The sequence below is a fragment of the Pteropus vampyrus genome, unplaced genomic scaffold, assembly GCF_000151845.1.
Source record: "Pteropus vampyrus isolate Shadow unplaced genomic scaffold, Pvam_2.0 Scaffold619, whole genome shotgun sequence".
Classification (NCBI taxonomy): domain Eukaryota; kingdom Metazoa; phylum Chordata; class Mammalia; order Chiroptera; family Pteropodidae; genus Pteropus; species Pteropus vampyrus.
The window spans coordinates 628,909-643,861 of record NW_011889400.1 but is presented as its reverse complement, the minus strand read 5'-3'; the positions used below and the strand labels follow the sequence as shown (position 1 = coordinate 643,861).

Below are 14,953 nucleotides of genomic sequence, written 5' to 3'. Positions count from 1 at the left end.
CCAATAGCAGTAGCCATATTTCAAGTGCTCAATAATCGCATGTATTAGTGCTGATATAGAGTATTTCCATTGTTCCAGAAAGTTCTTTTGAACAGCCCTGTTGTAGACTCCCTTAGACCCAGTTCCATTAGTCAACCTGACATGTTGAGTCTGTGTCTTAATAAGCCCTACCTCTAGTCCCACCTTGTTGTCTAGTTCAAGCTTCCATTATATCACGATGCTAAGATATTTTCTTTTTTATTTCAGTGATTCTCTTTGATTATCAGATTTATTGGTGACATTCATGAGGACTATCAGAGAATTGTGGAGTGTAATTCTGGTTGTGCTTTGGATTTTCTATTTTGGTAGCATTTCCAAACTGAACACTCATACTTAAAATAAAAATTTTTTTTTTAGGTCCCCAGAGGCAAATTTTAGACAAATCTTATTATCTCGGGCTTCTTCGGTATGTTAAATAAACATTTTTTTTCTATGCACGATCATGGAGTTTTAACTGTGGTACTTATTAAGATTATTGGGTATCTATTGATTCCTAAGAATTATTTTGTATTCTAACATAATTTTTGGTTGATTTGACCATATTACCAAATAGATATATAATATAATTAGTCTGAGATTTTAAATTTTACGTGTCTGCATGTATGTGAGCTATATATTTCAGGTTACCTTTTTTAAAGTCTAATGATAATAGCCTTATATGCTTCTTTCATTAACTATTCTGAAATATGTTATTCAGACCATTGAAATGTTACCAGTTACATCTAGTAAGAAAGGGAATATGTATATACTTAAATATGAACATTAATTAATACAGTTTTATCTAAGTATATATTTGGTCAATTGCTACAAATGTAGCCTAATTTTAATTAATTCATAAGCTTTGTTATATATTTGTGCATCTCTAAATTAAGAACTTTTTTCTTATTCTCTACCTACCTTTTTCTCTGCTCAGCTGTCCTACTGCCTTATCTCCATTTTTCCATTTTATTTTCTTTTTGGCTCATCATCTATATCTTCTTTCTTATTTCCATTTCATTTAACCCCCTTCTTCTGTTGTGTCCTAACAGCTGTTTTTTTCCTCAATCCTGCTTAATTCCTTTGATTTTTAATTATCTGGATTTTTTTGATTATCAGACTTCTAGAAGGCAAAAAAGAGAAGTGTAGGTTTTCCCCATCTGTCCTTAAAGCTAACATCAATAAGAAAGATAGTGAAGCCATCAGTTGTATGGCATGTCTTGAAATCCAGCCACTTTTTAATCAAAAGAAGCAAAGAGAATGGAGCTATTTCTCATAATTGCATTGCTTCTCTTCCCAGGATTTATGATTCTGCCTCAGAGACTGGTTCTAGCTATTTGTGTAATTGTTTTAAATATAGAGCAGTGTTTCTCAACTGGCAAGAGAACATTTGGCAAATATTAGACCCATTTTTGGTTGTCAAAACAGATTGGGAAGATATGCTGATAGCATCTAGACCAGGGATGCTGTTAAACATCCTACACTGCACAGCATACCATCCCTACTGCTCACCAAAGTATTACCCAATGACCTAAAATGTCAGTAGTGTCACTCTTGAGGAACCCTGCCCTAGAGGGTAGCAGTATCTGTGAAGGTGACAATTAGGCATTGACTTCTGTCTATAGATTGTACCAGTTTGACCAAGTTTCCATTTGGCCCTGTGTCATCTTTCTTAATGATTAGAGAATCTATGTCAGTTTCTTGTCAGTTAGGATATGTCTCATTCTTAATCAAAGAAGCCACTTAAATTGTTTTTCTTATTTTAGTTAAATTTTATAAAACCATTTATATTATTGACAAATGTTTATGAAAAGTTTGTATGGTTGACTAGAAAGAGTCTTTTCTGGATTAAAAGTGTTGCTGACTTTCTTATTTCTTTTCATTTAGAAGTAAAATAAGTGAACTTACAACAGAAATTAATAAACTTCAGAAAGAAATAGAAATGTACAATCAAGAGAATTCAGTATATTTATCATATGAAAAGAGGTAATTGTTCAGTTAAAATGTGCAACATCTTTTTTACTAGTAACATTTAATGTAATATGTTTCAAGAGTTTAATGCTGAATTGGTTATCGATAATGTTTGTAATGTTCATTTGCTTATTTATTGATTTATGAATGAATTTATTTTATGCTTGCAGAGCTGAGACTTTAGCAGTTGAAATCAAAGAGTTTCAAGGACAACTAGCAGACTACAACATGGTATTTGCTTTTTTTGAATAATTTAATTGCGTTTTACCTGAATACATATTAAAATACATAATTTAAAATATATATTAAAAATGTATTATTTTAAATAACAAATAATACATGAATACATGCTTATTGTGACAGATTGAAACCATGGAAAGTGTAGAGATTAAAGTGTCCCTAATATCCCTCCCTAGAAATAATTTGGCTTAACAGATTGTTAGGTATTCTTCCAGTCTTTTTTTAAAAAAGTACATTTACTTAAAAATACAGAAACATACACTTTGTTTTCCCTATGTTAAAGTGATAATCTTAAAAGTAGCAAAAATTTATTGGGTACTAATAATGTCATTATTGTAAAAAAAAAATTTTACTTTTCTGTGGAATATCGTCATCACGAAATTTAGAAATTTAGTATGCAGATTATCTCCATCTGTATGTTTCATTCAAAATGCAGTGTTTGCCTTCTGTCAAAATAGAGCGTGTAGCATAAACATAGTTCTACCAAGGTTGCTTTCTAATGTGGACTTTGAGAAGAAATAATCTTGGTAGTAAAGATAACTGCTCCAATCTTTGGAGTGATCTTGGCCCCATGAAATATCTAGTGTCAGAATTTTCTTTCCATAGGTGATTTAGGCAGCAGTGGTGTCTGGGCTTAATGAAAAAAAAAAGCTTTTATCTTACTTCTCCTGTTAAAAATAGTGTTATATAAAATAGGAAACATTATTCTAATGGTTAGGTAAATTATTGTATAGCTACTGGGTATTGTTATATTATACTTATAAACAAAATTTTGCTGAATATAGTATATTGTAATTTTTAAATTTGTTGGACTGTATAATCCATAACACATTTTACAAGGCTTAATATTCAGTGCAAATTTTTTAATGAACTGTTCTAAATATGAGAAAAATAGTGTTTTATAAAAGATGACATTAGATGAAAGGGATTTTTAGTTGTACTAGAATACATTAGGTAAATTACTTAGTATAAAAATATTAATGTGTAAAACATGCTACATGTAGATTTAATGAGCTAACATCTGATACAGAGAAAGCATTTAGCCAAGTTTCTAACATAAATAGTAAGCATGAAATAAATGTTGTCTTTTTATTATTTATTATTTATATTACAGTAGGAAGTGATATATACTTATATATCTTACATTAATAAAACTTTGTCTTTTAGATTCAATTACAGTCAAATGGTTTGCTTTTAGTAGCCCTCCTGTTCAAATTCTGGCTCTATAACTTGCTAAATTTCTTTATGTATAATATCTACTTCATAATTAGGAAAATCAGTGAAATAACAACAGTGTCTGACACAAGATAAATATGTTAGCTATCGCTTTTATAGACTAACTTTCTGAAGTAGACTTATGGTGTTTGGTTTGTGCCTTAACCGGTTGCTTAATTTTTAAAAAACCAAATAAATCATTTTACATTTTCACTGGTTTAAATTTGTAAATCTGTTAACACCTATCTCCCCTGAAAAACTAGAGCGCGCGAGAGAGAGATCTTCCCCAAACTTTTGTCTTCTCTAGACCCTTCTTTATAAGCTCAGACTTCTCAGAGTTCTTCAGAGTACAATTTGCAGGAAGAATAGTTCATTACTGTTCACTTTTTTACATTCCTAAAAAATGTGGTTCATTGATTGGCTAAATGCGCAGTATGTGCATACTTAAGTAGCTCAATATTTGTTTTTATTATAGAAGATAAAATACTTGGAAATATTAATGCTTAAATAACTTCATTATTTGTAAGGTTGATAGAATTCATTATATTATGAAAATCTAGAGGAAATTTATGAAGACTAATAGAATGTATTTTTTTCCCATATTTTTTGTTTTAGTTGGTAGATAAACTCAATACCAATACTGAAATGGAAGAAGTAATGAATGATTACAACATGGTAAGAAAATTTATAAGCAGATCTACATAAATCGTATCCTCCAAAACAAAGCATTTATATCTAGAAATAGTGTGATGAAACTTGTGGATTTTAGAGATGGTTATTACTGATTCTAAATACCACTATTACAGTTGAGTTCCCTTAATTGCTCTTCTTAAATTTTTTCCAGTTGGTTGGCTCTCCCAAGTGGATACTTCAGTGTCTTTCTTAAAGGCTATGGTTGAACTGGTCTTGTATGAAGCGTTAGTTAGGAAGTCCTGTCTACATTTCCTTGTATATAATTTAGTTTGTAATACTTCCAGTTTAATATTTGCACAAATGGAGCTGAGTACTCAGTGGAGGGAGATACTATGGTACCCTTACAGAGTATAAGAAAGGGAGAAAAACGAGTATCATATGATGCCAGACATAATGCTACTTTTGATTGGTAAATGAGATTTTTTGTTGACTACTCATGTTATTTGGTAGAAAACAATAAAATGTTAGTAGCTAATTTATTTATAATCACTTAGAAGAAAATCACTTTCAACTTGTAATTTACATAGCTTATAATTTATTTAGAAAATCGTACAATATTCTATGGAAGCATAGAATTTATAAAATAACTTCTAAAATGGGGTTCTAGAAGCATGATAATTTAGTGAAGTTATTCTTAGTTTTAAGAACATAGAAGAAGTCCCAATTTAAAAACTATTTTCAATGCCAGATATAAAAAGTAAAAAATTCTTTATTTTGTCAGTTTTTTGGGATAGGTCCAAATTCTAAGCTAAATGCAAAGATAGAGTCAACTAAGAATACTCAGGTAAAGTTCTGAACAATTTAAGAAGAAAACTTGTGTTGGGTTTAAATTCAAATATTAGTAATCAACTAAACACCCAATAAATTCTTGAGATTTTGTTTACATAAATTAAGTTTACATTGGATTATTTAACAAATCGCTAAAGAACAATGAATATCTTTGTTATGAGATTACAATGCCTATGAAAAAAACTGTTTCTTTTTATCTGGTGTTATGCTTTGTTAATTGAAAAAACACTATTTTTTTCAAACTTTGTATGTGGCATTAGGATTTTTATAATAATTTCTCAATTAGTTCATAACCAGAATAAACTTTAAAGAAATAGTTTGGTTTAATGGTAATTTATCATCAATAACTTCTGTGTTAACTCTCTATTCAGCTTAAAGCTCAAAATGATCGAGAAACACAAAGTATGGATATGATATTTACTGAAAGACAAACGTAAGTACAATCCATTTAGAATTAAAACAGATTTATAAGTGAACTGTATTAGGTAGTTTAATTTCTGAGCCATTTATTTCCTTATGAATTATCTTGTTTTTCCCTGTTGCATTTTTTATTTAAAAAGAGTTGAATATTTGTAGTACAGATTTTATTGTTTAGACACCTGTTATCTTTATTTACCATTAAGTACCCAAACCCTATACAAATGAAATTACTACATAGATAAAACAAAATTTTTACTTCTATAATTTTAAAATCTAAGATGGATAAGAACATCTTCATGTCTGCCATTTATAATTCTAACCTGAGCTTTTAACTAATTTGAATTATGAGATTTAAGCCCCAGTCTGATGAAAGGCACATTATTAGTCTGTGGGCTGTTTACAGTATTTTATTGTTTCATACATTATTCAATTATGAATTGATAATTAATAGTTATTATATCATAGATAGAGATTACATGTGCATCTTTATATATAACCTGGTTAAAGACCAATTCTAAGTAACTTTGACTTTGCTAATATGGTAACTGTGGCAGTGACAGTAAATGCCTACAAAGATAGTAAGTAGATGTGATGTAGTTGTCTTAATTCATTCAGACTGCTATAACACAATATCATAGACTGGGTATCTTACAAACAAGTTTATTGCTCACAATTCTGGAGGCTGGAAAGTCCAAGATCGAGGTACCAGCATGGTCGCATTCTGGTGAAGGCCCTTGTCCTGGTTCTACCGGTGCCTTCTTGCTGTGTTCTCATATGGTGGAAGGGTGTAGCAAGCATGACAGAATCACTTTTATAAGGCCACTAATCTCATTCATGAGGACTCCATCCTCATTCTTAATCATCTCTCAAAGACCCTACCCTTTATTACCTTTACTTTTAGGAGTTAGGATTTCAACATAAGAATTTTGGAGGGATGCAGATATTCAGATAATAGCAGTGATTAACATAATTATTCTTCATCAACTTTTTGACCTTAATGAAATAGTCTAAGGCAGTGCAAACGTAGATGATTGTTTTTTCCATATATACACTGCATACATTTTGTCCCAGAAATTTTTCAATATTAATCTCTTTGAGAGAAAGAATAATAACCAAATTTACCAAAATCCTGTAACACCAAATATACTATCATGTTATCTCTAACTACACAGTAAATATTAGATGAATAGGATGTTAAAATATAATGATAAAACCTTTGAAAGGTAAATATTATTCTTTTGTTGATTAAAAGCAAAGAATTCTCTTTCTCTTCCCTTTGTCATTTGATACTGCTATAAAGTGCTGTCTTAAAAATAACAAATACTGGAAGTCTCTACTTTTACAAAGAAAATTCCATATTTATGGTTACTAAGCTCTTACTTGAAAAACTTTCCTTTTTTTGTTGTTGTTCTGATTTTAAACCATTTAGTTGAAATATTTATCATTTGCTATATATAAAATATTCTTCTAGATAACCAAAGAATAAGAAATAATAAGCTATAGCCCATTGAAGATCTTATAGCAATTAGAACATTTAGGTCTTCATTTATTTCATCATTTATCTATGGTTATGTAATACCCAGGTCAGATATATAAATATTATATGTACATGTTTTATAGATATTTCATTCAAATGATAACTCTCAGATTATATGTTTAAGAATGCCATAGGTTTTTATATCTATTTTGTTCATCTGTTTAAAGAAAAAGTTCTTAAGATATAGTAGTTTGTAGTGAAAATGTCAGCAGTTTCAAAACTTAGTATCTGTGGTATATAATTGAGACTAGGTGAAATAGATTCTCCTGACCTCTTTTAAGCATAAATTTAAATTAAGAACATTATGAAGTTTACTTTTACATGCAGCAGGATAAATTTATTTCATGTGTTAATCAGATGGCCATCTCAATAACACAAGGATCTACCTTGACACTTCTCATTCAAAAAGAGCAAGAAATACTATACCTTGAGAAGGCAGGTGTAAAAAACGTCTGTTTTCATTTTCTTCTATTTTAGTACTACCATTTAGTGTGGTATGATCATCTGGTTTATTATTACCATTTAGTGTGGTATGATCATCTGGTTTATTAACATCTATTCATAATACGTTGGTTAAAATATATAGCCTCAATATATTACTACACTACTTAGACACCTGGCTTTAATTCGGTTTCACATGGGTGCTTGATCTAATGATTCTCTTCCAGTTCTGATGTCTTCGGTTTTCTAGTTTGGTATTAGTCAAAATCAGTTATCTTTTAAAAATGTGTAATTATAATTTTAAACTCATTCATTCATTTTTGTTTAGTCAGATATTTATTGAATACTCCATACCCAATTATGAGAGGTTCCTCAGTATAAGAGATTAATATGGTCTTTTCTGATTTATAAAACATTTCATTTTACTCTTTCTTAAATTTTCACATTTGCCTTTTAAATTAGTAAATGATGTTTTGGTAAAATGATAGGTTACTTAGAAAATGATGCCTTGTGTTTCTATTATCTCACTCAAAATTGAGGTTGAAAATGTTGATTTATGATTGATATTATATATATATATTATCTATTAGGAAATATTACACGTAAAGCACTTACATCCTGTATTGAAAACATTTTTATAAAAACAAGCAAATATGCATGGTAAATAAGGGAGTTTGTTTTTCTATTTCACAGGGTATATCATCCTAAACAGTTTTTATTTTCCTCAGTAGACAAATGAACTAAATTTACTATTGATATAACCTTTAAAATGACCATTTTGCAGAACATAACGTACATCTACATTATTTTTAGTGTCTTTTTTCTAAAAAACTGCAACGTAAATACACATTTAAAAAACTTTATTATAGAGAAATTTTAGCATACACAAAAATAAAATAGTGTACTATACTCCAGTGTACCCATGTCCCAGCTCCATCTGCTCATATTTAACCCTGATCCATCCACACCTCTAACCACTGTTTCCTTTTCTGTATTATGATAAAGAAAATCTAAAATATGTCATTATATTACATCCATAAGTATATTTTAGTGTTTTAAAGATATTTTCCTCTAAAAAATATAAATACTTCCTTACATATAGAAGATAAAGATGGTAGATTTTATTATAGCTTTTAATGCCACTGTTTACATTGTTATTAAACTTATGATTTCAGCAAATTGATTATAAAGAATTGGCAAGTAATTCAGTTTAGACTCTTCCTATAATAGTCTCAAGGCCAGTGTTTTCCAAACTGTGTTATTTGGACCCTTATTGTGCTTATGAGCTCTTAGTAGGCATACTTCAAAGAAAGGATTTTGGTGTCGAGGAAGTTTGGAGAATTCTTGACAATTTGCTTCTGAAGAACAGAGCAGTTTAGCTTAGTAAAGTCTTGGATGAGTCCTGGAGTAAAGAATCTTGTTTAAACCCAGTATTTCCTATAGTAAGTATATAGTAATTGGAACATGTACCTTTCATCTCCCCTATAAATACTTCGGAATATCTCTCTGGAAATTAATGTTCTAGAAAACAACTTGGGAAGCATTCCTATATCTATAGGACCCCAAACAGCTGTCCATGGACCAACTGAAGATTTCTCAGCCCTAGCACAGACTCATTTGAATAAAAATCTGTCAAAGAGAGGCAGAAATATGTATTTTTTTAAAAAATAAGATTTGTAGATAATTGTGATACCCACTTTGGAAGCCACCATGCTATTCAGTTGTGATGATCGTGCATTATGGTGACAGTCTTTATTAACCAAAAGCAGTAGTAACTTATTAGGGATTGTGCTTGGCTCTTGTGCCTGTGCTTTAAATTACTAGCAAATTTTCAGGAAATTTATTGTGCTAAATCAGGAAGCATTTAAAAAAATGTTTTCCAATTCTATGAATTTATTTTATGAGCATAAAAATCAGCCTTAGTGTACTGTCAGTTTAAGCTATGTCTGTTCTGTATTCGGACTCATGATATAAATCCAAAACTTTTCTCTACTGATTGCAATCAGTAAAACTTTAATGTAATTTAATATGTGTTACATCAAATATCTAAGCTAATATGAGAATCAGTTAATTTTAATTAATGAATAATTTACTTTAGGCTTTTTCTTTATGTATGGATGGTCTCCTGAATGCTGCTGAGAATAGTAATACTAATATTGTACCTTAGCTACCGAGGACTGTCGGTTACTGTACTTGGACTGACTTGCTCAATATCAATGAGAAAAACATAATTTTATGGTATTTATCTGTGTTACAATTAATATGAAGGTCTGCTAGGTATAGCCTGGTATGTCACATATCAAAATCTTCATGTCTACACTGTGAGTGAACTGATAACATTTTTTAAAGAATCAAACATTGAAAGAAGTTAATTTTCTTCACATGATTCATGAATATCAATATATTTGTCTTCAATAAACCCATCGTCATCTACCACAAATGAATGTACTCGTTCAAATATTACTAGAGTTTCTTTGGAGTTTGTATCTGGTATCTGTGAAAGAGAACTTGGATTTTCAGTAAAACCATCTTCGTAGGTTTCTGCTTCATGCTCTTCCAGGTGATGATGCTTGTAACTAAGCAGAAAATTGTACCATATGGGGCATTTGATAGCAATAAAAATGAGGAGTGAAGTTACCAGCATGGTAGCTACACCACCACCAAGTAAAGCCCAGCTTTTTCCAAGAGGTCCTTGTTCTTAAATGGAATACAGAGAGAAAGGGAGAGAGAGATTTTGTTAAATTGACAAAAAATAATAATAATTACATGTTCTAAAAACTCTCCAATATTGGTATTAAAAATGTACACTGTAATTTTCTTAAAGCAATAGTTACCAAAACATTGTAGTTTTACAATAAATGAAGATATTTCATAATGTGGTAAAAAATACTTTTTTCAAAATAACTCCTATCTTTGCAAGTATTGTTTATCCATTCATCTAAAAACATTATTGATTTAAGCCTGTTAAGAATTGTGACTTGACTAGTGAAAACTAAGGCTATGAGAAGTTAAATAATTTGTCTAGTAGCATTTTGCTGTTAACTAGCAGAGCCTAGTTTGGAAACCTAGTATTTTGTAAATCTTTTGTTGAGATGAGGAATTCTTTTACATTGTTTCTAGAAACTTAAAATGCAGAATAATGAGAACTACCTTAGTTTATTTAGTATGCTACCTTCAGCAATATTAATATTCAAAACGAGTATATTACCTGAATTTCTCGTTAGATTGTTCAAAGAGCTATTAAATGTTGAATTGCTAATGGACCGAAAATTAATATAAAGATCTTCAGTTATAGGTGAAGGAAATTTTGAGTGGCATGCAGCCTTATAATGTACTATTTTGATACTGTAGCCCTTCAGGGTATCTGGGTAGCTGCACATGGTGATGTTCTCATTTTCTAAAAAATCAGAAAGAATAAGTTAAGATTTTCATGGAAAATAAAATTATTATGGTTAATAAATTATTATGGTTAACAACATTTTATAATTATTTTTATCTAGAATTTTTTGTCATATTTATGTCATTGTTAGATACTGTAAGAAATTCTTGTATTGCCTAGGAACATGAGGGAAAGATGCACATTCCTGTTTATGAAGTTATTTTATAAATATAGGTTAAGTGTTGTTTCTGTTTATTGTTCGGTTTGTCTGTGTTAGTAAAGATGTTATGATAAAGGTTGTGAAAATCTGGATCTCAGGCAGAGCATGATTTGCAATTAAGAAAGTAGGACACCTGTTTTTACCTATTGTCTGGCAGGATAGCCTAAATATAGGAAGTACTTAAAAAATTAAATTGAGTATTGAAAATGCAAACTAAATACATAAAGTGACAGTATCATCTCACATATATAGAACACTTAAATTTATTCTTTTTCTGGAGAGGCAGAGGGAAAGCATCTATTCAAAAATTACTTTTCAGTGTTTCTTCCTGTTTCCCTTAAACAGGAATAGTTTTCTTTTCTTTAAAAAATGATATGAGAGACTTTTTTGCGGTGAAACAACCAAAAATCAATTACATTTTGGCTTTGATTAATTTAAATTATGATTGCTTACCTAGTGTCACATTTGATGTGTTCAACCAGTTCTGCAAATTCAGCAGACCACAAGAGCAGTTCCATGGATTTCCATATAAAATGATTATTTCCAGAGGAAAGAGTTGTGGTACATCAAAATAGCTTATCAAATTGCCTTGCAGATTCAGAAGTTTCAGATTTTTTAGAGGCACAAATATTTCAGGATTCAGTTGTAACATTTTGTTTTGGCAGAGATATAACTGTTTTAGTTTTTTTAAGCCGATAAATGCATCCTGTTGAATTATGTGGATAGAGTTTCTACAGATATTTAAAATTTGTAGATTGGAGAGGTTACCAAAACTATTATTATATAGGATAGTGACATTATTCTCAAACAAATAGAGTTCAGTGAGTAAAAAATACGTCTGTAGAACACTTGTGTCTCTAATATTCAGAGTAATTTGGTTGTGACTGAGATCAAGTATAGTGACATCTTTATTTATATCCGCTGGAATCAAAGAATAATTCTTTTCAGTGAAATTACATTTGACTTCCTAAAAAAGAAAAAATTGGAAATACATTAATCAAAAAAATACATTACAATTTTCAAAATTTTTATATCCAGGCAATTAGGCATGGAAGGAAATAGTTTAGAGAAAAAAAATCTATTGAATCTTTTTGTGTTACAGTATGAAAAAGTAAAAGCAAATGTTTTTCTTCCATTATTGGGATGGAGTACTGAAGATTAAGGAAATTCTGATACATGTAATTGAGCAAGGAGATTCTAGTTAGTCATACAGGTATTTTCCAACTGTTATTACATAATATAGTAATTATAGAAAGTATTGGTATATTTATGTTTATATATCTGGAAATAAATACATAGTGAATAATAGTCCAGTTATTATTTTTTTGTGTAGGATTGACATTTGTAATGAGGAAATTGTTTTAAAATATGTAATTTTTAAAATCTGATATTACTAGATTATTTAATTTTTTAAATTAGAGTTGACATACAATATTATATTAGTTTCGGATGTACAACATAGTGATTAGACATTTACATAACTTACAAAGTGATCATGCCAATAAGTCTAGTGCCCATCTGACACCATACATAGTTTAAAATGTAATTTTTAAAAAATTGGCAGAGTTACCAGCACTACACATAGGGCTATTAAATAATTAAGAAATAATACTCAGTGTATAACTCTATAGGCTGAACAGCTCAAAGTTTGGTGTTTTAAAAGAAAATATAACAAACTGAACCATGTATTGAATTTAAAGAGCCAGGCAGCATGAAGAAGTGCTTTCCTTATGTGGCTATTGATCCTAAGAAATAGTTCTTGTTTTAACTGTTTTTCTTGACATTGAAATGTAACCCCAAAGATAATAATGTAACTAATTTTTCTCATAAAAATGTGATTTTTAAAAAGATTTCCTACATTTTAAAGTGTGGTTTTTAATGTCTTAAAACTAGTCTCTGATTTTACAGTAAGAATTTACAGATTTCTCAGTCAACATTTTAAAAATTCAGTCTAAAAAAATTGAAGACTGCTTTTGTCAAATTAGAATCTGGCTAAGAGATCACAGATTTTGAATATACACAGCTAACTAAAGAGTTAATTTTGATAATTTGCATTTTGTTTGTTTTGCTTCTGTTTATTGCCTTGGGATATTTTACTAAAAAGTGTACATTTGAAAATATTTTCACTCTTTTGATTGTAAAAACTTACTGTTTTAGAAGTCTGGCTTTCATCTGATAATAATAACATGGAGAGAGGCCAAAACAAGATCAGGATGCATGTGGTTTTCATATCGCAGGCCTGATAGAAAAGAGAGCATTTTTATCTCAATACAAGACTACAACTTCAGAGATTATTGAGGACATTTTGATTTCCATTTTTTCTCCTTTTAAATCTATTTTTCTTAAAGTATATTAAATGTGAAACAACTACATTTTTCTTCACCCTCCCTGCATGTTTATCTTAATAAACTGGAAAACTCTTGTGGAAAATTGAAAGAATATTTTTAGGATGTCTATTGGCCCTCGATCTATTGAAAGGAACTTTAAAACAATTGAAGTGGTTGTACACTTTAATATTTTAATGTGTATGCATAAAAGATAGTCCAGAAGAATATATATGTATGTATTTAAATATGTTCTTATATTACTACTTCTTGATTTTTCAATTTTAGCTGTCTTTTACGAGTATTATCCATTGACTAAACTGTGGGAGATGAGAGTCTTCAGTTCTCTTTTGAACCCTTCCTACCTTCATCTCTAACACATCAAATATATACTTCCTGTCTCTTCATTCTCCAAACTTAATTACTTGTAATTTTGGTTAGATGAATATTCATTGTTTATACCATCACGAGTGTATAAATGCTATCAATAACTGAGCCATGTAACATTACTTTTCTGTTCCTGTTCATATTATTTTGCTAAATTAAATGTACTTTTTTTTTTTCCATAGGCTTAGTTTCTTTTTTTCCCCCATAAATTTATACCCAAACTATTCCCTAGCAAATCACTCAGTAGTTTATGCATATTAGATATTTAATCTGTTTCATCTGCTTAAAGAAATCTGTCCCGTCCCAGCATATGCTGCCATGCTATAATCTGGATGAGCTGATCACTAGGCCCTCTGTACAGCTGTTGACTTCCACTCTCCCTCCACTCTCACTGTAAATTACCTTTTGTCTTTATTACTGGATTCCTGTTTCTCTTGAATGCCCTGTCTTGGATTACTGCCTTTTTTTGATGGCGCTGCCTTCAGTAGTTTCCTGAGAAGGTGTGTAGGAGGGAATCTTTTAGCCTTGAAAGATAATTTGGCCAAAAGTAGAATTCTAAGTAGGAAATAGTTTTTCCTCAAAATGTTGAAGTCATTGTCCCATTGTCTTTGGGTTTCTAGTATTATTGTTAAGAACGGTGATACTGTGTCATTATAATTCTTTATCATTTTGTGTAACTTGTCTCTTAACCGCCAAAGCTTTTAAAATCAATATTCTGCAATTTCACGATCCTATGTGAGAGTTTGTTTTCATTCATGAAACTAGGTACTTGGTATGGGTACTTTCAGTCTGGAAGCTGTGTCCCCCAATTTTGGGAAATTTCTGAATGATTTCATTGATGATACTGATGACTTTCTTCCTCTTCTTTAAAAAAAATCTTACTTCTCTTTCTAGAACTGCTTTAATTGGGTGTTGGATTTCCTACAAGAATTTTCATATTTTTTTTCTTTACTCTTATATTTTATTTCTATGTGTTTTTGTTCTGCTTTCTGGGTGATATCCTCAACTTTATGTTTAAACTTTTCCATTAAAAGTTTTCTTTTTCCTGTCATCTTTTTGATTCTAGGAGCTTTTTTCTCTGAAAATTTTCTTTAATAGTATCCTATGGCATGAATGTAGTTTTTTTTCTTACTGTATTTTTTTATATCTTTTGTTGTTTTCTTTTTCCTTGTCCCCATATTATGCTTTTTCAGTTTATTTTAGTCACTATCCTTTGTGTTAGAAGCTTTCTCTTTTCATATATCTGTTAATATTTGGTTTGGGACTTAGATATAAGAGTGGGAAATGAAAAAGCTGATTGGAAACTGTGCATTTGTGGATCT

At 30.0% G+C, this 14,953-nt stretch overlaps 2 protein-coding genes across 2 annotated transcripts in view; one reads left to right on the top strand and one right to left on the bottom strand.

The window, feature by feature from the left end:
- IFT74 (intraflagellar transport 74) overlaps positions 1-14,953 on the top strand; it is a 78,194-nt gene that overhangs the window by 15,782 nt on the left and 47,459 nt on the right. Inside the window, 4 exon segments of the mRNA XM_011384732.2 lie at positions 1,903-2,001; positions 2,157-2,217; positions 4,057-4,116; positions 5,295-5,356. Of these exon segments, the coding sequence (XP_011383034.1) occupies positions 1,903-2,001; positions 2,157-2,217; positions 4,057-4,116; positions 5,295-5,356 (282 nt within the window).
- Positions 7,733-13,760, bottom strand: LRRC19 (leucine rich repeat containing 19). The gene is made up of 4 exons (XM_023525745.1): positions 13,070-13,760; positions 11,374-11,887; positions 10,530-10,718; positions 7,733-10,018 (listed from the first exon to the last, which is right to left on the bottom strand). The coding sequence occupies exons 1-4, from the start codon at positions 13,148-13,150 to the stop codon at positions 9,690-9,692; spliced, it is 1,113 nt and encodes a 370-aa protein (XP_023381513.1). The 5' UTR covers positions 13,151-13,760; the 3' UTR covers positions 7,733-9,689.